The sequence below is a fragment of the Nipponia nippon genome, unplaced genomic scaffold, assembly GCF_047370975.1.
Source record: "Nipponia nippon isolate SJK-2023a ecotype South Korea unplaced genomic scaffold, ASM4737097v1 scaffold_3, whole genome shotgun sequence".
Lineage (NCBI taxonomy): Eukaryota > Metazoa > Chordata > Aves > Pelecaniformes > Threskiornithidae > Nipponia > Nipponia nippon.
In genome coordinates, this window is record NW_028262347.1 from 81,838,795 (window position 1) to 81,862,746 (window position 23,952).

Here is a 23,952-nt window from a genome sequence, read left to right on the forward strand (position 1 = left end):
TATTCAGCAAGTGGAGCGTGATAAAAAACATGAGAAATGTCCTAGTGCATTAGAGCAGAGGGCTGCCTGGCCCAATATCTTGCCCTCAACAGTGGCACTGGGAGATGCTGTTTAGGATAACTACACAAGCCTGGATACTTTTTGCAAGCCATTCCCCTTGTAGCCTCCCAGAAACCAGAACTGTAGTATGAGGGCTGTTACATCCTGTTATTTTTTGACCCATTTTTTAATCCATTAATTTGTTTAATCCCTTTTTGAACTTTCTGGTACTCTGCCTCTGCAGTCCCCTCTGGGAGCAAGTTCCAGAAGTTTACTAACTAACTGCTGCGTAGAGACGAGCTTCCTTTTACCGCTTTCAAGCTGTCATGCTAATGTTTTCATTGCATGTCCCGTAGTTGCAGCATTGCAGTATCTGCAGTATTTGCCCTATTCACTGCCTCTGCCATGCTGTAAATCTATATTGCATTCACCCTGGACCTTCTCTTCTGCAGCCTGAAGAGTCCCAGAATTTTTACTGTCCCCTCATATGCCAACTGATATGTCTCCTTGATAATTTTAATTGCCCTTTCTCTCTGCGTTTTTTTAACTCTGCTCCCTCCCTGAGATACAGGGGCCAAACAGAACTGCGTGCAGTACTCAAGGTGTGGTCATTCAAAGTTTTATTTAAATATCTTCAAAATGACACCATTTTCTTGTTCTCAGTACCTGATGATATCCAACATTTCATTGACTTTTTTGTCTGCTGCTACTCATTGACTTGGAGATTTCATAGAGCTGTCAGCTGTGCTTCCAAGAGCTCTTGCTGAGCTGCAACTTCCAGTTCTGAGTTCAGCAACCTCTAAGACCAGTTTAGACTGCTTTTCACTGAATGCATTAGCTTACCTTCGCTTACAGTGAAGCTAATCTGCCACCTTTTTGCCCAGTCACTCAGTTTTACAACGTCCTTTGGAGTTCATCACTATCAATATTACATTTCATTGCCCCAAAAAACTTACCATCACTTGCAACTTTGGAAACAATTAGTGTTGATGGCTCAGATAAAAAAGACTCCAGCAAAGGACTGAATGCTAATCAGAAACGTGCAGAAGTGCCTGGCTACCCCAGAGGTTGCTACTTCAGCTGCTTCATATAAGACACTAAGAATTTATTTATCATAGTTTGCATGTGCAGCAGAGAGGATGATGTTTGAAAGGAAGGTTGAGCGACAGAGGATGGGCATCAAAAGATGTGTTCTTTGATGTGTTTGGTTGTTTTTTCTTAGCCACATGATTAGAGATGGTTTTTCTTTTTTACTACATTTTTTAATTTGTTTTACAGTTTTTCCTATGTCCCATACTCCAGAAGTTCACAACCTTCTGGTACTTTTAGTGAGACAGAAGTCACAGCATGCCCTCAGCTAGGATGGCATCTGTTTCTTTACAGTATTTGCAGGCAGCGTTATAATTGCTCACAGCAAAGACAACCACTGCCTTCAAAGGCACTGAAATCAGGTGGGCCTTGTTGACAATCACTGTCGTCAGGGTCATAGGTTTGCAAGGCGTTCTGCAAATCAAAGGCAATATATGAAAGAGATGCATAGGGTTGCAGAGCGTGTGGAAGAGCAGGATAGGGAAAGTCCCTGTGATGTTGGGATGACATGATACAGGCAGAATGGGAGAGAGAAAACTCTGAGAGACTGTGAAGGGGATTATGTGGAAAGAGAAGACAAAGCAGGGCTGGAAGGAGATGGGAGAGATACACCTTTTATTATTTACCATGTAAGTGGAAGAAATAATATGTAGATATCTGGGTAAAGAAGGTTTCAGAGACAGGAGATTAACAGATATTAGCATGTTACCTTCAAAAAGGCAGGGGAGGAAAAAAAGGAGACAAGAAAATATAAAAAGGAGACAAGGAAATGTAAACAACCCTTGTCTTAAAGTGGTTTTCTGCAAGTGCATTAAGAGGCATGATCACACAACCGGATGCAATAACAGATCCATTTAATATTGCGTTTGGCCATGCAATTGATATATGCTTATGATTCTTTATTCAGTTGAAATCCCAAGTAGGACTCCCAGCTGTTTCTTTTTCTGTTCTTATCCTCCTATTATATTCCTGCTTTCCAGTATCTTGATACTTAACCTGCAAGTAAAGCCTTAGGCCTAATCTGTGTAAACCGAAAGTCACGCTTCTAAGTGCTGCCAGGCCAATAGAGGAAACATAATCTGCCACATCAAGCAAGGTTTGCATTAATCTAAAGCTGAGGGAAATCAGCTTTGAAGGGTGCACTGAGGTAAGGAACACAGCGCACAGCGAAGTGTAGGCTGAAACAGAACTGTTTTCATTATTGCAGAAAATGTAGATTCATCATCACTTACAAGAAAGAGAGTCTTATTAATGCAAAGTGATTAACACTGAAAGTTATGTTTTCCTATGCCAGAGCAATTTGGTGCGTATATGTGGTGAAAGAGGAGGTTACTAATTGTTCTGTTTAATTTGCATCTCTTGTTTTTATGGGGCAATTGCAGCAGTGAGAAAAAGCAGTAGCTTTGTGATTTAGCATTTCAAAATCTTCAAAGTAGGTCACAGAGGAGTGGGAACAGTTTGCCTCCTGAACTGTCAGCTCAGTGCTCCTGTGATGGTAATGCTGGTAGATCAAATCACCTGGTAGGATGGTACCCTTGAGACAGGCAGGAGCGTGGTCCTCTTGATGACCACTTAAAGTAATGCAGAGGCCTGTCTGGAAGGATGAGGGCAAGGGGAAATTGCTTCTCCTTGTACTTCTACACTTGTCTTTGCGAGAAACGCTAACCTGTAAGCCCCTGTTATTAAAAATAAAAAAAGAGAGAGGAGGAGGAGGAGGGAAAAGAGACTTGTACGCAACTTAATCTGAGTTCCCAAATGAACCTAGTCTTCCTTCAGGCTCTGCAGAAATAGACATCTACTTTTGGTAGGCTGGTAATTAATTTCTCAACAGATTCAAACAATGGCAATTTATGTGAGACCCTGAGGAGGCTGGGTTCAGTGGCTGCCTAAACAGGCTTTGTAAATTAAGTCAATATTGTGTGCTGCTTATAGCCTCTGTGTAGTTCAACTTCATATTTTCTGCCTTGTTTCTGAAGCATGGGACTAGGGTTGCAAAGGAAAGTATTTGTGCTTCCATAAGGCTTTTTTATTTAAAAAAACCCGATTGCTATATACTAAAAACTGTCAGACTCTTTTTAACTAGTTCCAAAACTTAGAGATTCACTGAATTCAACCCTCCCCTGCAAACTGTTTTGCAGTTTCCGTGAATCAGTGTTTTCTCATACAACAGTTTTCTTGTAATATTTCCATCTGTCTGATGAGAGCCATCTGAAGAACTGTGTGCCACCTGAGCCATCAGGTGTTCTCATGTTTAAGCTGATATGATCAAGTAATTCTCCAGGTGTGACAGTCTCCACCTTATTCCTCTCCCCTTGACCTCCACCTGTTTCTGAAATTGGAGATGTGGAGAGGTGAAGCAAGGATCTGCAGGAAACGGTATCCTTGCAGTGCCCCTGGGAAGAGCACACCCGTTCAGTCTGAACTATAAGTTCATTGACTTAATTACAAATTGGATTATAGGAGTTAATCTTTGATTCTGCGGTGTAACACCAGACTGCTGAAAGCCTGTCAGGGATTGGCAGCGGTGTGCAAGGGCTCTGGAAGTACAGCCAGTTCCTGTCCTTTAGACCCAAACGCTGGCAGGACCAGTGATGTCTTGATGGTATGCCAGGGAAGAGCCTTTGAGCCTTAGGCCCTTGCTGCAGCACCATGGTGGTAAGGGCCACTTTTTTAATGGTATATATGTAACTACTTCTGATTGATTAGATATTTGAATACCTTAAAAAAAAAAAAAATACTTGGTGGGGTTTTTTCGTAAAGCCGCTAACACTGACAGTGTCTTAATTTCCTAGGTGAACAAGACAGTGGAAAGCCAGTAGGAAGGAGCATCTAACATTGTAAACTGTGCTACTGGAATATCTCTGTAGTACCTTGTTCTAGCTTTTGAGACCTTTGTAATGCTACTTGACTCAGTAACTCAAGGTTACCAGGAATCTCCTGAAATGTACTTGGGAGTATATAGGGACCGTGTTGGCTAAGGATGAGTGCTACTTAGTGAGAGTGCTAGGTTGGAAAGCTCCATCAATCTGTAGACCACAGCTATATCTACGTTACAGTTTGTGGTGAAGTGTAAAGCACACAAGAGTTTGCTTTAGAATGAGATTGCATAGATACCTGACGTTGAGCTGGACATCATAGCGTGAGGCTACCGAGGGTTATTTTGCACTTTGAAGACAAAAGTAACTTTTCTTCCAGAGAGCTGTTCTAAATCCAAACCAGTTGCTCCTTGCTTTATCGTACGTGGCTTTGACTTGCTTATCCTTTGTTTCAGGTGACAGTTCCTGTCTCGCCGGTTTTTGCCTCAGTCTTTTCTCTCTCTGCGTGGTGGATAATGACATTCTCCTTGTTTTCCATAGGTGGTTGGATGAATCTATCATTCAAGATATCACACCCAAGCTGCTTGGGGACTGGCCCAACACTTATACCTACACCAAAGCCTTGTCCGAATACCTGATACAGCAAGAGAAAGGAAACTTGAACATCGCTATCATCAGGCCATCCATCGTGGGAGCTAGCTGGCATGAGCCTTTCCCAGTAAGCGTGAATACATTGCAATTACCTACTGAAAGCCCTTTGATACAGCTGTAGCTGCAGTACTGTCAGGAATTTGTCCTTACTTGTAGCAGTGTCTGCTTGAGAAACAAGTGCTACAGTTCATAGGAAAGTGCGTGGAAGAGATGGAGGACCTGTGCTGGAGTAGAACAGCAAGCGTTCTTCAGCATCTTCAGGAAAGACTCTTGCCTGCAAGTGGAAAGAACACATTTAAGCAATAATAAGAAGAGCTGGGATAATAATAGTACAAAATGCTGGACTTGCAAACTACAGTTGTCCAGACAGGCACACAGGGGAGTTTCTGTACTAGCTGGGGAAACATGAGATCTGAGGGTCAGTCACAGTCCTGATGCATTCTGGTTCAAGTCTTTGCATGGTCTAGTGAGCCTATTAATGAGGTCCTGACGAGCACCCTAGACCTCACGGGGTCCTTGAAAGCATTTGATAATGTCATGTGCAGTTACCTAGTAACTGGATAAAATCAGTCTCAGTGACATCTGCGTGTTGTATGTCAGAGGGTATATGACACACAGACTGTTTCCAGCAAGAGTGACAGCACCAAGACACTGTAGTGTTTAAAGCCAGAGTTTATTCCTGTAGCCAAGTTATTATAAGAAAGAAGCGGTTTCTAAAAACAAAATTTGTTTCTGTTGTTGATGGGTAAATTGCAGAGAGTATGAGGTATCATACAATGCATCCCCTATTTAAAATCAATCAGGTACTTCACACTGGTTAGCTTCTTGGCAGCTCTCCCAGGTAGGCTGGCATCCGTCTTAACTGTTGTCTTGGTGCTTCTTTGTCTACACCACAGCATTGTAGCCCTTTCGCCATTTCGAAGCCTGTGTAAGCAACGTGTCACTGAAAGAAATGATAATCATTCTTCTTTGTTGCAGGGTTGGATTGACAGCTTCAATGGGACAAGTGGAATATTTGTTGCGGTATGTCTATATATGTTACCACTTAAACTCCCCTTAAAGTGGAGTTAGAGTTACTAAAATAGCAACTTTAAAGTTACTCTAAAGCCCCTGTTAGAAATTGTGTGCAAAAAAGGATCATAGAAATTTTCTGAATCTGGTAGAAAGATGTCACACACTTGCCGTACCTCTGTTTGCCTGTGGGACCCAGAAGACTGTCTATTTATGCTCTGCTCAAAAAAGGACATTGAAAGAGTATTCATGGTGTTTCACTAAACGTGAATTGTACTTTTTATTTTTGGACAAATTTGGCCAAATTTTCAAAGAAAGGGCTAAAGATGCATCCTTGAAAACTAGGGGTAACTCACAAATGTCAAAGCTTGAATCTTAGAACTTAATTTTACAGGCTGGATTACTGCTACATGGCAGCATTACTTATGCTTTCATTTATTTTCATATGTATTGATTCTAAGTCCACTGCTATAGTTTGTGACCACTCTACAATAACAAAGACTCTGGGTCTCATTTGCCATTGCTTTGTACAGGAATTCTCCGTGTGCAGAGTACATCTAAATAATGTGTGTAACTATCAATTCAGACTTTGCCAGTCACATGGATAATTCACTATATTCTTGCTTAACCCTGCTGTAAATAAGTACTGTGCAAAATGGCGAGGAGCAAACCCCTAAGATAAATCATTAATAACTTGATAAAATATTCCCTGTAATATGAAAACAATCATTACAATTTAACATATGAAAACAGTAAAGTTGCATACCATTTCTCCTGGCTTGTATTTTTTTTTCCTGAGCTAAAATCACTGCCTTAGGTCTATTTGTCAATGCATAACACCGTATAGCTATGAGCAGATATTTTTGTTCATGTATGATTTGTCGAACTTGATTACTTTGTAAAATCTATATTGTAATCAGTCTGATGCAGCGTATAAAAGGATAAAAGTAGTGTGCAATCATAGGAGAGCAGAATAAAATCCAAATATCTTGTTAAAAAAGCTCATTTGTACCTGAAGTAGAGCATAAATAGAAACTGTTACAGTTACTTCTGAAATCCAGAGGACTAAGTGAAATCAGTGGGTATATCCCAGCTAATGCTTTTATCTGAAACCCCAGTTACACATTTCAGAGACACTCAAAAGCCCCCGAATGCATCATTTGTGTTCGCAAAGTGTTATTAGCTCCTATTCATCTCACAGTTTCTTTAAAATAATTGTTTCTCAGCCCTTTACTCGTTGATGACTGCTCATAAAGCTTATACTACCTCTCTCTGCTCTACACACAGCATCTTGTGCCCTTTTCTGTGTTCTTGCATCATGTCTTGTTACCATGATAAAGAAAGGTTTTGCAGTTCCTTAATTTTGCAGATCCATTCCTTACATTTTCATGTGACAGGTTGTAACTTCTGTAATGATATCCATGAGGTTTGGTTTTTTTATGTTTACTTTTCAGCATTAAAAATGTCTATCACAAAAATTTATCCAGACTTAGTTTGCAAGAAAGACATTATACAAAAGATTTCCATTGTGTTGCTCTTTATTCCTTACCAGTGAATTACCTAAGTCACAAATTACAGCAAGTTGCTATCATACATGTATCATATGCTAGCATGTTATGAAACACAGGCCAAATTCATGTGCTTTCAGCCATATAAAAACATGCCCATCAAATCTTTTGTAATTTAAAAAGCATTTTTTCCCCTTCTTTTTTCTTTTCTTTTCATCTGTCAACAAGTAAAAAACACCTAATGGTCAAGTATTTGGAACTTTTGCCCATATATCAATCTTTTTTAATAGTGTCCACTTTAGGAACTTACAGTGGAGCTTGCATATAGTTTGTATGCTTATCCTTTGCCACTCATACCAGTAACTAATATTTTCTTTCTTCAAAGCAAAAATTTCTAGCCCTATTGAATGCAACAGCAAACTTAATGGTGGTTTCACTTAGGCCAGTTTTCACACACAGATGCCAGCTTGTATCATTATCCCCAAATTAACTCTATGGAAAGTAAAGATTTTGAGATTCTAGGGTCACTGTAGTAAATAACTTCCCTTTATATAAAAGCTTTGACTTGTACTCAAATAGTTTTGAAATAGAGATGGTATTTTTTGGTTCAGGATTGAAGCTCTGAGATTCTTCAATATAGGAAATAAAGAGACAATGAAATTTGTGTCATCTGCACTGAGCTCTTCAGTGATTAAATATGAGGATTTGATATGTAACTATATCGAGACTTAACCAAGAAAAAGACAAAAGCAATGACAATAGGTGCAGGGTGTAGAGGCGAGGTGGTTGTCCGTGTCCAATGCTTCTTTGGCCCCATGGGCAGTAGTGTTGGCTGCCGTCAGTCAGGAGCAGAGACTCCATGATGTGGAGAAGCGAGGGGGGATTGCCAGTGCTGACAGACAGAATTTGTCTTGTGCCGTCTCCAGTTGCTACTGAACTTAGTTGGACTGGTACTAGTTTTCCGTGAAAGGTATTTATTATTAGGAAGCCCAAGAGACTTTTGGTCTTCTGAGGGGGAAAAAATAAATACACGTTTTGAGTTAATGTGCTTGGATATGGTGAATTGGTAAATCCTGTTTGGTAGTTTGAAAATTAACCCTTGAGCATGGGAGTTATGCGTTAGTTTGATTACCTGGAAGTTGTTTGATTACAAACCAGCTGTCTTGGACAACTGTATTTCAAAGTGTATTTATTAGTCAAGTAGCTTTATTAGCCTTAATTAAGGAAGGAAAAAGCAAAAGGGAAGTGTTTTGGTGTTCGTGGTGTTTTTTTTTAAAGTCCCCCCATACTAAAATATTCACTTTCAACTTCTAACCCAAGCTCATCTTATATGGAGAACAACCCCCAGATTCAGATTTGGCTCAGGTGATCTTTGGGATCATCTGAGCAAAATCCGAACTCCAAACCTTGCAAAGATTTTTTTTTCTTTTTCCCCCCTCAGTCATCACTGTAATATTTGAGTCTGATCATTTCATTCCACAAATAGATATATTTCTTTTAAATATTCATAAAATATGGGAGTTTGTTGTTCTTGATAGGCTAATCATGTTTCTTTTACCTACAGTTGCTCCAGCTGCTGTGAGGAGAAGCTTTGTTGATTGAAGAACAAAATTAAATTAATTACATTTCCGCTGGACTGTAATTGAGGCATTTTGTCTCGCTGTTCATATTATGTGTAATGACCTTCCTCCCTGCAAGGCAGTGAAGCTGTAGGGCAGAACCGTGGTTTAATTCATGTTCTGGACAGTGACTGGCCCCAAAGCACTTCAGCTGGGAGGCTGTCCAGAAACGTGACTCAGACCACCAAATGGTTTCGGAGGCTTCAGCTAAAGTAGCTTCTATTTCACGAAAAACATGTCAGCAACTCCAAACAGAAATCAAGCCATACCTGATAAAGACGTACCAAATCATTTCCAATGTAAAAAGTAACTTAAAACACTTAAACCTGAAGTCTTTATTAAATACACAGTATATTAAATATCTAATTCATTCATGTGCATATGACCATCACAAGCTGCTCTGAATACAGGCATATTTGCAGCACATCCATCAAACTTCCTAGTTTTGAAGCCTGACCTCAAAAAGGTCTTTAGGGTACCTATGAAAATGTGATAGTTGATCACGCAGTGGTCTCCTGTGGGCATGTGTTCACAGCAGTGAAAAATTCATAGCTGAGCTTGATTGCCTCCTTTGGTTCTTTTTGCTTTTTTTCCCCTTGAAAAATCAGTAGTAGGAACAAAAAAAAAAAAATCATAGGGGTGTTTCAAGTTAAGGTTTTAATGTCTAAGCATAACCGTGGTTCAGCTTAGGGCGGCAGAGGTAAACTGCATGCCATGGGGTTGAGGAGAATGCTTGGAGTCATGTGGGGAAGCTTGCATCGTTGCCTCTGAGTCTGGCTGTCTGTGATCCCTCTGCAAGCTGCACCAAGGATGAGACACAACCGCTCATGAAAATTAAATCAGTCATAAGTGGTCTTCCCTTACTTGCAAGCTGTGAAATGTAACAAAACCACCTGACTATAGAAGGGGAAAGAGGGGGAGAGAAAGAGAACAAAATAACCCAGATAAACACCTCCCAAACAGGGGATGTGGTGTCCCTGCAAATCCACTGATTACCATTAGACAATGGCACATGCTTTACGAGTTACTATCAAGTCTTAAATGCTTTTTTCATCACATCTTTCTTCTCCCCAGACTTCATGCAAGTGGTTTTGCGCAGCTAGGCACTTCCTGTCTAGTTGCTGTAGCAAAACTTTATCTTTCACAGCTGGAGAGATATTTCATGATGAAATGGGAGTCTCAGGTTGGAAGAAAAGAAAAATTCACTAAAAAATTTGCTTTGCCCTGACTTTTAAATATTCCTGAATCTGCAGAGCATATTCCTTTGCCCCTTCACTCAGTCCTTCCCTCTGGTTTTACATGGATCTAAATTATAACAGTTTTTTTTCCTTCCTTGCTTCACTAGTGCTTTTTTATCTTCCCAGCTCTTTCAGTGGGCCCTCAGCTTCTACTTCAAACTCAAATTCATCACGTTTTATTTCCCACATACTAGATAACTTGAATGCAACTGTGACTCGGCTGTTGCAGTTTCTTTTTTTAATTGCTCTGTTCAGCCCTCATACCGGGCACACTAGGTTAAGTTCCTTCGCCCCATTTCACCTCCAGGTTTCTATGTTTCTGAAATGTCCTGACTGATTCAGTCTGCCACGGTGCCATCTGTTCATGTAAGCCTCTTCCAGCCTTGTCTCTCCTGTGGAACCTCCAAAGACTAATTGGTCATCAGGGAAACCCCTTGATAAGCATTCATGTTAAATATATACATTTTGGGGAGCCTGACCCCTGACAAATGTACTTCCAACCAAAGAAAAATGAAAATCTTCTGTTCTTGCCTACCTCTTCTCTTTGGTTTTCAGTACTTAGTATTTTCACTCATTCATTTCCTGCGTTTCGTTGTATGCTGAGCTCTTCAAGGCAGGGGCCACGTCTTGACTGTATCTTTGTGCTTAACTGACACAGCTTTGGAAAACAGGAGGGTGCGAACACATCCAAAGGAAAAGGAGTCAACTTTTCAAAAAGCCTATCGATGTCATTTCCAAAGTGACTGTTGTCTTTGAGGGACACTCAGACCTCTGTCTGCCTCGGTCACTTAAGAAAATGGAACTTCGGGTATCACAGGGAATTTTACTGCAGTGAATTCAAATATGTTTCTTTTTTAAGGTATTGAGTTAACTAAGAGTCACAGCTTTTCTTGTTATACACAGCACAGACGTCATCATGTTTTAGACTTCCTCTGAAAACGCAGAGCAGTGGGATCCATGTGAGATCCATCTTTGTTTTCACAGAAACCAAATAACCTTCTGCAGCAGATGCCAGGCTTGAAAAGTGTTAACGTGACAGTCTGTCCTCAATCCAAGCTGATGAAACCTTACATCAGTGACTGTTTTCCTTTGTCCCACAGGCAGGCAAAGGGATTCTGCGGACTGTCATCGCCAACAACGAAGCAGTGGCAGATATGATTCCCGTAGATGTTGCCATCAACCTCACCCTCGCGGCCGGGTGGTACACTGCTGTGCACAGGTGGGAAGGCATCTCGGTTTCTGCCGGACTTGGGCATTTACTGCCTGCACCTGGACTTTAAAGGGAACCAGATACTAATTGAAAACTTGTGCAAGGGCCTTGTTGATTCATTTTCTGGTTCATGTTTTCTTCCCCAGGTTGGCAAGGACTAAGAGTGTAGCAGAAGCAATAAAGGCAGGCTTTAGAGTTAGGAAATCTCTAAAGCTACAGGTGGGACCAGTTTCTCAGAACAATGTAAGCTCAGCTGACAAGTCTGTCTTTCAGAAATCACTTTTCTGAAGTCCAAGAACTTTACTGCAGCTTTGCAGCAGCTGTTTTTTGGGCCTCCTTTCTTGGGCAGCTACACTGAGTCGCTTTTCAAGTGGCTTCTGGAGTTTTCGTGGTGAAAATGCTCTGCATGTTTTCCTTCAAAAACACGGCACAATATAAATATATTATGGGCTCATATGATAGGGGAGATGATCTAAAAAAAACCCCATTCTTTGCATTGTTGAAAAGGGTATGTGTAAGTGACATTAAGGTTTTAAGATCTTTTCCTGTGAACCTCTGGCTCTGACCTTCAGTCATTAGTTAGGAAGTGCTACAGAGTAAACCACATGAATTATTCTGGAGGTTTATGCAACTCTGAGAAACCAACACCAGGCAAATAAAAGGGAGAAATATTTTACTTTGAAAGACAGAGTAAGCCCTCTGAGCTGAGGGTAGAGAAGAGCTGCATATGTAACCTAAATACAGGGATCCTAAAATGATCTTACAAGGCAGCTCACCAGCTTTTCAGATTTATTTTTCTGATCATTTTGTCCCCCTCCATCAGCAACAGACAAAGCACCACGGTCTGGGGAAAATAAATACAGCTTCTCCTTACACACACACATCCCTGAGAGCCCCCATAAAGCTGGAAAAGGAGATGAATGTGCTGATGAGCGGTATATCAGCATGTGGGTAGACTTTCCTGGCTCTGGCCATAGTAGAAGTGCCATTTTTTCTAACTTTTCATTGGCGAAAGATACATGCTTTTCATCTGGTTCCCACACAAATAATTATTAGGCTGAAGGAGCAATTGCAGAACTTGGTTTAAAGCTTTGTCTAGCTGAGCACAACCTCAAGGTTAGCAATCTGTAAACAAAAAGACAAGAGCCTGAGCCTTCTGTAAATTTAATTTCTCTGAGAGAGTTTTGGGTTTAGGTGCTGTCTTGAAGAATAGCATGTATGGTTTAAATTTTTAAAATTTTTTTCCAAATCGTCTATTTAGAAAGTATCCTTCAGAGCAGATGACATTACTGAGGGCAGTTCAGTTCTAAAACTTAGCAGAGAATTGCAATCTTCATTACATAGTGTAGAAGCTCTACAAAGCTCTACACTCTACCAAGGTCACCGACTCAGCTGGAGGGCGGAGAATAGAAAAAAATCAACAGAGAGAGACTCTTCACTGGAAGCTGGGAAGATGGAGAAATCCTCTTCATTGGTGTTTAATGGGCCTGACGCACTGGAGTAAGTGGAAGTCTATGCATTCACTTCAGTGCACTTTGCAACAGGCTGTGTATATGGCTCAGCACTAGGTGAGTTTTCTATATGGGCACATATTACAGATTTAGTCCTTAGTGAGCTGCCGTATTGATTTCCATAATGCAGAGTTTCCCTACATTAAGCACTGCTGTGCATTTTTATGTTTAACACTCTATCAGGCTTCTACTCAGTAATTAAGAGTTACAGGAGATCATGGATTTGGAGCTTGATACATGTCTATTAGTCCTAACCATCCGTAGAAGTCTGCTAGGGGTTAGTAATAACGATAATACACAGTCAAATGCCGTGATTTCAAAGCATTATTAAAAAAAGCACCATTAAAACTGTGTGGTATCCAAATGCATTTTTCAGGTATTACTGTGCGAGATTTTCTGTCCCAGGCTTAGGGGTTCTATCTCCTGGTCTCTTCGGTCACAGGAGTTTTGAAAAGAAAAGCTCCTCATAGCCAGCCTCCCCCAGTGGAGAAAGGCACCCTAGGAGCACTGAGACACTGTATCCTCCAGCCAAGCTCCTGTCCCCTGTTCAAGGCCAGATCTCACTTCTTTTATCATTTCAGCAGATGGCTCCAGCTGCTAATGCAGAGTAAGGACAATGCTGTATTGATGGCCTCACTTGCACCCTTGGCAAGGCAGGCTTAGATCAGAAAAGCTGTTTGACTAATTCTTGCCTTGTATCAAAGGAAGAAATAAAACAAGTACGATCTATGTTCAGTTCCACGCGCAAATAACAGCCAAGCTTTATTTGGTATTAAAATGAGAATTTTGTTGAAATGGATTGATTTCTAATCACCACCCTGACAAAGGGAGTTTAAAAGTAACACAAATCATATCCATTAAGTAAGAGATTGCAAAATACACAGTGTGTCCCTGAGGTTGGCTTGGGCCAATTATTTACAGTATACTAAGAGAAACTATTAAAAAAAATATCAGAATTTAGTTAGTATGCATGCTTTTCTTATTGTTTTTATAATTTTTGATACGTGATATATGGATGATTTTTCTTAAACCCCATCTGTCTTAATTAACTTCATATGGTCTTCAGAATCTGACTGAATCTTATTAAAACTTTGTGGTTTATACTACATTTTCATGTTTATGAAAAATGACCTGTGGTTTTTTTTTTATGAGCTGATATTACTGTTTCTTGGGCTGTTAGCTTTCGTGCTCCATTAATAAAGCTTTGGGTGCTTTTCTTCACACCTTAAAATAATACTTCTTTTTCTTTTCCAGACCAAAAAACCTGTTGGTGTACAACTGCACAACAGGTGGAATCAACCCTTTCTTCTGGGGAGAAATGGGTAAGGTCAAATTTAAATCTAGAATGTGTCAAACATCAATAGCATTCTTCAGGCAGACTTTGAAAAGGTGGTTCCTACAGTTAGGTGGCATTCAGCATCTGCCATTCAGACTGCGTGTGGGAGGCCCAGCTGCAGTCAGTGAGGGACCTGTGAGCAAAAGCTCCTGGTGCTGGGCATTCAGCTCAGGAAAGCATCTATTCCGTTTTCATTGTGGGTGTAATCACATAACAACCCAGCAAAGTACGTGCTTTGCTGCACTGAGGTATTAAAGTGATGGAAAAAGGAATAGAGAACCAGTCCCTTCATTCTATGAGAAGATGCTCTGCATAGCCGTAACAGGTCGTCTTCCTTTTCCAATTGCTGGGGTTGCTGGGTTTGGGGTACTTCTTGTGCTTTGAAATCACTTGGAGAACCTTGATAGTGAATCTTGTATTCTTATAAAGGAAACTTTAGCTTTCAGAACACAGAAAACCAGTATATTAAGGAAGTAGAGCCGCCTTTCTTCCTCTATCTGTGAAAAAAATTCTAAACAGAAATAATTGGTGTAGACTTGAGAAGGCAGGCCTTGAAATGACAGGTGTGCTTCAAGAACATTTTGCCTTTTGTTCGTGAATTTTGTCAGAGGAAGAATTCAAATTATTTTTGTGGCTGACTTTTCTTCAAGTGGGTGTGCTTCTGAGGTAGGAGTGAAAGAAAGGGAGACAAATCCTGACATCCTTGCAGTGGAAAACTCACACTGAAGCCAAGCAGCAGAAATATTACATGCAGTCAGTACATTCATGGACAGATGTACGGGGCCTAATTGGCTTTCTGTTATACATTAATTCATATCTTCGTGCTTTAGATACAGGATGCTGGCAAATCACTGCTGTGGTGTTTCACCTTTCAGCCTTTGCTTTGCATTTGTCTTTGCATTATTTAAGTGGCAAACTCTAAGTCAGCAGAGAGTCAGACCATAATTGCATTTTCAGAACAAGGCTTATCTGAAAATCCTACTAATGTCCTACCATGAGATTTGATGAAGTGATCTAGCAGGGAAGAGGTTTCAGCAACTGGCTGAGCGGTGAGAAAATCACACCAAGTTCCTGACGTATTTTTTTATGAGGAAATCTAACACTGTAATTTGTCACAGTCTGAGAGAAGAGGTGATGCTTCATAGATGATTGTTGGAGAATGTAGCCAATCTTCATAACATGTAAAGTCAGATCTTCTTTTACACAGGAGTAAATGCAAAGCTCTTCACAGACTGCTATGTTAGGCAACAGCCATCATAGCACTACTACCTGAGGTTTGCCTTTCTTAACCTGTTTGCAGTGTAATTTTGCTGATGAAAAGAGCAATGTATTAATGCATTGTAACTGATCTTATTCTGTGACTTTGCTCATAACTGTGGATTTAGCAATGAAATCATCTGAGTGCAGCAGAAGCTTGCATAAGCAGTTCAGCTGCGTGATGGGACTGAAGGCAAAATTTTCTCCTTGGGTGACACTGTGGAGCTCTTTCTACCACATGTTGTATCCACAGTTTTCCCAAGAGCAGCAGGCTGCAGAGGGGTATTAGGTAGACTCACAAAGAGGAATTAGGACGGACTATCGAAGAGCAAAATTTTGCCCTTAAAGACGTTGCATGGTTTAAGAAATTAGTTTGGGAAAGGTTTATCACATTAGGATGTTAGGACTGCAGCCATCCAGTCTGAATTCTCAATTCAGTCTTCTACCAATTTCTTTTTGGTAAATACATACAATTCTAAAATCTGCTTTATATACAACAGACTTTCTCAACCCATTCATATTACTTTCTCTGTCTACTCACTATGACATGGCTTCTAGGCAGCCAGTCTCATGGCACGCACTTCCAACAGGCTTTTCAGAGCCATGACCTCTCTGAAATAAGAGCTATCACCGAGTAGCCCAGCCCCTGCACAGAAGGACTGAACTTCACCCACCAGTTCCCTCCTTCGCAATGGGGCAGCATCTGCCACTCGAGTTGTCACTTTCTCTTTTGAAAAGCCTGTTTCCAACTGTGTTTAGCTCTGCCAACCTTTCAGGTTGAAATAGTTGAGGCCATGTGTCTACCTCCAGTGGTTTTTCAGCTTTTTCAGAATTTTTTTTTTTCCCCAGCGTGAAAGAAGCTGTTTGATGCAAACATACAGGAGACACAGGATCAGCAGAGGGGAAGAGAGTCTGATCAAGGAGTCTGGGGAGGCCGGACTGGCACAGAGTCTGTAACCGATCATCAAGGTGGAGGGTTGTGAGAGTGAGACTGGAAGCTGATGAGAAACAAGGGTGGGGAATGGGAGTCATCTGGCGTGGGACTGAGCGTTTTAGTGCAAATCAAACATGGGGTTTGCAAAGGGGAGGACCTGGACTACCTGGTTAGGGAGACTTACACCAGGACCAGCTGTAGGAAGACAGGCCAACACAACAGAGTAGGGATTTTTCAGGGGGAGAGGAGGAAAGGAAAGAAAGATCAAACAGAAATTGAGACAGGAGTGGGCTGAAGACGCCCTGGGTAGGGAACAGAAGTGACTGAGATGGGGACATTTTGAGTGCAAAGGTGATGAGCTTGAAGGGAGGGAGGGAGGAGAAAGAGAATCTAGAAGAGAATTATTTGAAAAATATGTAAGTCTAGTTAAGAGCTTATGCTTAAACATCCATTGCAGACCAGTTTATTCTACCAGTTACAGATACAGACAAACCTCTAGTGTTAAAAGGAACCTTAACTGATTTCTTTCTTTTCCAAATAATGCTATGCCTTGGGATTTTTTTCTTATTGCCTTCCATTACTGCTGTTATTTTCCCTGCTATTACCAAAATGTGGTTAGACAACTGAGTATTAATCTGAAGAAGCATATTCTGCTTGGCTGCAATGTAAGTCTTGCTAGTCTGACTTTGTGAAGTACATTTTGCAATTTCTGCTCAAAACTAAATGTCAAAGCAGGCTTTAAAATGGTGTTCAGCATGGCAGAATTTAATTTCAATTTATACTTGACAGTCTATCTAGGCAAGACGGGTGTCTGATTCTCCCCCTGCTAAATTTGCCTTTGAGTTGTAGAGTTTACTGCTGTGGTTTTGTGCTGTGGTCAGAGGGAAAGACCACCCACCCGCTAAATCATTTCAGTAGCTCCTAGAGGTGATGTGTTTCTGGTTCGGGGTTCTCTGCCTGCCTGACCTGTCTGCCCGTCTGATTCTTTCTCTCTCTCTCTCCAAAACAAACTGTTAGAGCATAAGAGGCTTGCTACGCTTGCAAAGTTGAACACTTCCCAGAAATGAGGAGATAGTGCTGAGTCAGTGCAAGCCAGGGTAAGGGAGGTTCATGAAGAAAGCCATCCGTAGCATTAACTCTTCCAAGTTACGCAAAACTGGTGTTCTCCTGACTTCCTTCCAGAAAGTGTTTCACATTGGTCTCACTGCCTTTGTATGTGCATTTTAAAGCAAAACCACTTTCATTCCTGACTTTCAGAATTTTTCTCGAGTTTTCAGCAGATATCTCATCTGTTCTTGACATATGTGCTTTTCGCACTGAGTAATATCACAGCATAATACTGCAGCTGCTTTACTACAGCTGCATTTACCTCTGCAAGCCTTTAGTAACCAAGATAAGAGTGTTGCTGATTCGTGTGAATTTGGTCTATGGTCGATGATCTGAAATGGCAAGGGCTGCATTTTCCACTTACTGATTAGTTCTTTCTTGCTATCCTGACCAAAGATGCCAAAAATGCAAAGAGAAAAGAAAGGCAGTAATGTCTTTAACGTGTTTCCAAAGCGAAACCTTCTCAACCAGTTTAAAGCTGAAAACTAGATTGGCAGTATATTAACATCAGGATTTGAATAAACAGAGCCATAAATGTGTTCTGCAGAAAATATCAAAACTATCACAATTCCAAAATATCAGTGGTTCCCAGTGAAACTGATAGGTTTCTGATAGGAACTGAAGTGACCAAATGAAGCTAAGTCAACTTAAATATGGATAAGCAGATGAGAGTTTGTAAGTAAACTTGGATTTAATGTGTCTCTTGGAGAAACTTCCTTACAGGGAGAAGCAGCAGAGTTCATGCGATTGCTCTCCTGATCCATGAGCTGCTTGAATGGGCACAGCTATACAGCCCTGTCCAGACTGGGAGCAGATCTCTCTATGTTTAAGCCCACTAGGGCTTTGTCCCAGTATAATCGTAGTAAATGGCCATGCTGCTAACACAGAGGGAAGAAACCCCTCCTGCACTGCTTGGCCAGACACAAACTCTGCCAAGAGCTAGGCCAGGACAGCGGCTTCCTTCCCAGTAGCCTATCCGAAACTGTTTATTGCCACTCTGCTTCCAGGAGTAAACACCTTTCCAAATCTTCAGTAAAACCAGTCCAGCAAGCCCTCCCTGCCAGGCACAACTACATGGGAAAGTTTAAATAGGAGGTTTTTGCTTATCCTTGCCATTTTGACAGAGCATGTGTATGTACAGCTCTGCCAGCACAGCTGGGACAGGTGGCAATCCGGTTGGTAAATCTGCCACTGGGAAGAGCAGCCTCTCCCCAGCTGGCAACGCTGTTGACATATTTATCAGCACCCTGCGTGGATCCCCCTCCCGGGGCTGGCAGCATGGCTGATGCTGTGCTTCACCTCCACAGATGCTCTCCTGCAGATATGTGTGCTCAGCGTGTCCGTGGTCTCAAAGCTCTTGGTGGGTGCTCGCAGCATGGAGGCAGCCTCTCCACTGCCCACCCGGTCCTCTCCCTGTTAGATTGTTGTGGGTCCTGTACGTGGTGAGCGCAGCTACAACAGTAAATAAACTCTCTGTTTCTTTAAAAAACTAATCCACATTCTTAACCTGCTGCTGCAGAGCTGGGGCTTGGGGCAGAACCCAGTGGGGTTTAGAGAGAAAAGACAGAAGGAAATTGTTCTTCTAGAAAATTTCACTTCTGATTATATAGCAACAGTTTTGACACTTGCACCTTTCATTTATGTCAGTGAGAGAACACACTGCACAGGGTAAGATTTCCATACTGCAGCCCACAGGATGGCCACAAGATAACCACATCATTGCAGTGTGGCTACGTGAAACAGAAGGGATGGCAGTCAGTTCTAGCTATTCAGATGCAAGATGAGTTTCAGGAGAACTGGTCTTCAGCCGTTAAACTTGCAGCATACGGGACACAAAAATTAACAGTGAACTTGCACTGAAACTGAATTGTACTAGTTTAAAAGTCTTTGTTGTCTAAACTTAGCAGCTAAGTGTCTAACAAGTCTCCTCTAGTTGCTGTTATTTAGAATGAGTACAGCAAAAATCACTACTTGAAGTGCAGTAATGAGCTGACTGCAGATACACAAGAGGACCGTCTGAATATTATGATTGGAATCTGCTTATCTGAGGATGATCTGGATATTTCTTCTGACTTGTAAATTCTCATCTGATTTTCTATTTGTAACATAAGCTTAGAGAGTAAACTATAATATGAGCACAGATTATGTCGTAACTCTCAAATTCATTTTTAAAAAAGTAAAAAAAGCCCACATATTCTTCTTTGTTGAGCTCACTGGTGCTCAGGAATAGGAGCACCATCTGTTTATCAGTCCCTAGGATGATAGTCTTATATGCAACTACTGCAGTTCTGTTAAGTCTCTGCAATATGCAAATGCCCCAGATATGCACATCTCAATGCCACTTCTGTGGCACTGTGCCGTCGCAAGACCTCAGAATCAGGCCCAGCGTATTTTGTCCCTTCACATACAAAGGGAATGAAAGATTACTACCCTATCATTAGTTTTCAAGTTAAGAATGCAAGACAGTTTGCTGCTTTAGTGCAACCAGCGCTCCTCTGACAACAGGCTGAGGTATTTGGTGTTGTGGGTCAGATGTGGTTTGAAAGGGTATAATGAAGTCTTTCTAGAAGCAGCACCCTACATGTGTAAGTATTGACACCAGCCCTTTTGAAAATGTCAGAAATTAGAAATGTCATTTTTGTTTTGTTCTAGCAGATCAAAGTTTGTTTTCAGTGATCTGAAGATACGTTAACACATCAATTTTTTCTACATCTACTGCAGGTGAAAGCAGAACTGCAGTTCCTTGGTTTGAAGCGTTTCAGGCTACAACTCCCTGCTTTTCTTCCATTACGTTTTTGCGTTTTGATAAGGAAGTTTTTGTCTGCCGCTATTAAGTCTAGAGTCAGATTGTATTTCAAATAGGCGATAGATGGAGTCATTAATTGTAATGCTAGAAGGGACCATGAGATGGTCTTGTCCAACCCCTGGTTACATAGTCTGCAGAACTGTAGGTGAAACACGTTAAGCACCATAACCTGGGGTTTACTGCAGCATGTTGGTATGGTTGTGCCCAACTCAACTGAAATTAAGTGCCTGATTTTAAGTAAAATGCCTGTTCCCTTACAGAGCAGTATGTCATGTCCACGTTCAAAAGGAACCCACTGGAGCAGGCCTTCCGAACACCCAACACTCACTTGACGTCCAACTACTTGATAAACCAGTACTGGATAACTGTCAGTCACAAGGCACCGGCCATACTCTACGACCTGTACATGAGGCTCACGGGGAGAAAGCCTAGGTAAGAAACCGCACGCCCTCAGCCTCCTGCACGCCTGCCACTGTTATGGAGAGCAGATCTCTAACAAGTTCTGAGAACTGGCTGCCTCAGCCTGGAGCCCCTGCTCTTCATCTGGAGGAGATTGCTCAAAAAGAAAAGGAACTGCGTGGCTGTAGCTAAGTATAGCCTAGGGTTCCCACTCTTTCCAGTACCTGGGGGACAGCACCTCTTTTAAACTCAGCTTTAGAGACTTCAGAGGTTCCCAAGCCAGAAGAAGAGGACTGATAGTTACATTGTCCCCTGTATAGCAAGATTTCCACCATTGCAACTTTCTGATGTGATTACCTCTATCTGTCATGAGTAAAGACTGAAGCTTGCATAAGGACTTGAGACTGGCAACATTTAGAACATTCTAATATTTTTTTCCCATAAATCAGATGCATAATTAGCAGTTGCCTGCACTGGCCCAGCACCCTGAAATCTAGGACGTTTCTGAGTATGAATAAATTCTGAATTGTATTTACGAGGACAGTTTACCATTACAATTGGTATTTGAGCCTTGGCAGTGTCATGGCTTGGAGGAACACAGGCACACGTGTCCCATGTGGAAGGAATCGTGGTGTTAATAACTCAGCCAACATCATCCTTTACTCCCTGCCACCACAGAGGAGAATTTATTGTGCAATGTAAGAGCGGCATGCCAGCACTGTGTTGATGTCAGCTGCTCTGTGCTGCTCTGCTAGTTAGAAAGCTGCCTTCAGCTATTTGCAGGGAAATCCCTGGCTGATGTATTGCTCTGATTTCTCTCTGATATTCTGCTACAGAGGGAAATTGGTCCATAAAAAGAAGTCCAGTTTTCCAGGAGGCAAGAATTACCCTAGAAAAAGAGGTAAACTGAATATGAGCAAGAATAGGCTGGAATCTCCAAACTCTGTTGAAACAGGCAGCAGTAAGATCTTGGCATTGCCATTACACTTGACGTTTCTTTTCATAAAGTTGATTGACATAAGTAGCCATTGGACATTGGCCACAATACTGTACTTAAATTTCAAATAGAGCTCAGCATGAACTCATGCTGAGAAAGATATCTTCTTCTGAACTTCAAGATTTGCGACCTGAGCAAACAGGGCGCAGCAATGAACTTGTGAGTTCACCAAGTCTTTTTTTTTTTTCTTTCTTAATATAATTCCCCTTTTCTTTTTACATGATACTTAAGCTCATGCAGGTATTGCTGCAATGTGGTAGAGAGCATAGCAGCAGCTCATTCATTCTTTTTTTCACAGCTACCTAAATATCAGACCTTTATGGTCTAAGGGCAATAAACTACATCAAATAAAAAAAAAAAATGTGTCACTGAACCTGCTTTAATGTTTCCCTTTAATTTTTCCCTCTGCTTCAAACAGAGCACCTAGGCTTAACTATCTTCCCACTTGCCACTCCTATCTATTGAAGTAGAAGCTATCTTCACGGCAGTTTCTCAAATTCTTTCCATGACTCTACCAGATTTGCAAGCAGAAAGGAAAAAATTATTTGCCAGGACAAAGACTCAGGCTTCAGTTCTCTACTGTATCCATACTCAACTCATCGTGAGGTGATGAGTTATCATATGGAATAGGTTATCTGGGAGCTGGTTAAGGTTTTGCAAGTCTACTGTTTATTCAGGGCCAGCCTATGACCTTCACTGATTTGAATTGCAGGGTAGTTCAGAGGAACTCAGTTGTAGTTCCTCCTGTAGTTATCACACGCAGTACCCCATCTACCAAAGGGTAGGTACAAGAGTCATCTCATTCAGCTTTAGACTTTTATATAGTGCCTCTCCTGAGAAGCTTACTTTAAGTGTTAGCGCATTTCACATAAACTGCCAGATGTCTAGCAAAACTGCCCTAAATGTCTTACTGTTATTGCTGCACATCCATCCATAACTTAGAAAATGATGTGTTTTATATCATTAGTAGTCTCTTGGGGCAATCTGTCACACCTGAGAATCTGCTCATGCAAGGCTCAGTGTGGGAGCAAATAAAGAAATCATTGCTGTAAACAGTTTTCTAGAAGGCAAGACGAATTTCTGAAGTGTAGCTAGTAAAGCTATCAGTGACAGCTAATGCTTGCTTTTTTCCTCTCAGTTCCTCCACAGTGGAGAATGAGATTTTCTACAAGAAATCTTTGCCATAGCCTCTCAGAGGCTGCAGAAAAGAATGTTTCTACTCAGTTGACGTTCTTCAGTAGACCATTCCTTCACCCAGATTAGTAAATATTTTGAATGTGGTCACAACATTTGAGCTCAATCAGTCAGCATGAACCACAGTTTTCATACATACCTCTTTAGATGCTTCATTTCTCTTTTTGACCCTTACTTTTAGCCGCTCAGATATGTTGCTTTGGGTAGATATACAGTCAGAGCTTATTCAGCCCACCTTGACAGAAGGCCTATTTTTCAAAGCATAAGTAGGGACACACAGTTAACGCTCATGATTTTTTTCTGATGGTTTCCATTAACCATCAGCACTTTAAAGATATTGATGGCTTTTAGGGAGCCAGTTTGAGGGGCAACTTCAGATCTTCGCAATCTAGCCATATACTTGGTTTCCCAAGTTCCTAAAAGGTATTAAAATATTCACAAAGCTTTGCCCCATAGTACTTGCCTCCACAGGCACAATCAGGAAGATTAATCTGAAGTAGTTTTAAAGTAGTTTAGATGATAAACTACATTCAGTCAATGTGCACATAATTATTCAGAATGAAGCTTCCCTTAATCTGATGGTTTGCTTTGCTTCTAAAATGAAAGCCACTTTAATTCTGAGTAGGAGTGCCTATGTAAGGTTTTAGTGCTCTTTCAATTCGCTTTGGGTAAGCTGCACAGTTCTCTGAATTGGTGTACTCATTGTGTCTTTTTCTGCTGTGCTTAGTGCTCATCATCGTGGCAGTCACATCTGCACGGAGAGAGGCCAGCCTGGCACCATTCTTCCCCAGACTGCCACCTTTTATTTGTCATGGCGACTTTGTAACCCTCTGGGCAGCTCAAAATTTCTCATGAAAACAGCTCTGTTTTCCACAGAAATCAGCCTTTTAATGCCTTCTCTTGCCCTTATACAGTCTGAGAGAACGTGGTGTTCTCTCAAAATTGACCGAGCGCTGTACATCACACTTTAAAACAACTGTCTCCCAGAGGCCTTTTGTACTCATGACCATTGGGACAACTGTAAAATAATCCTGCAAGGTAGGACAGCATTACTGTCATCCCCTTTTATATAAAAAATGAATAATAAAAAAAGGCCAAGACACACGAGAGACCTGAACCTACATTTCCAAAGTCCCTGTTAAGCAGCCGTGCCCCTGAAGCAGCTTTCATCCTCACCAGGACACTCATGCTCCAGGAAGATGGTCAAACAATTCCCCAGCCCCCCCAAAA

General features: G+C 41.3%; 1 protein-coding gene across 4 annotated transcripts in view; it reads left to right on the forward strand.

The window, feature by feature from the left end:
• FAR2 (fatty acyl-CoA reductase 2) overlaps nt 1-23,952 on the forward strand; it is a 156,021-nt gene that overhangs the window by 120,719 nt on the left and 11,350 nt on the right. For all 4 annotated transcript variants that reach the window (XM_087766300.1, XM_087766301.1, XM_087766302.1 and 1 more), the window contains exons 5-9: nt 4,485-4,662; nt 5,574-5,618; nt 11,072-11,190; nt 13,947-14,014; nt 20,393-20,564. In XM_087766300.1, coding sequence (XP_087622426.1) covers nt 4,485-4,662; nt 5,574-5,618; nt 11,072-11,190; nt 13,947-14,014; nt 20,393-20,564 — 582 coding nt within the window. The remainder of the gene's footprint in view (nt 1-4,484; nt 4,663-5,573; nt 5,619-11,071; nt 11,191-13,946; nt 14,015-20,392; nt 20,565-23,952) is intronic.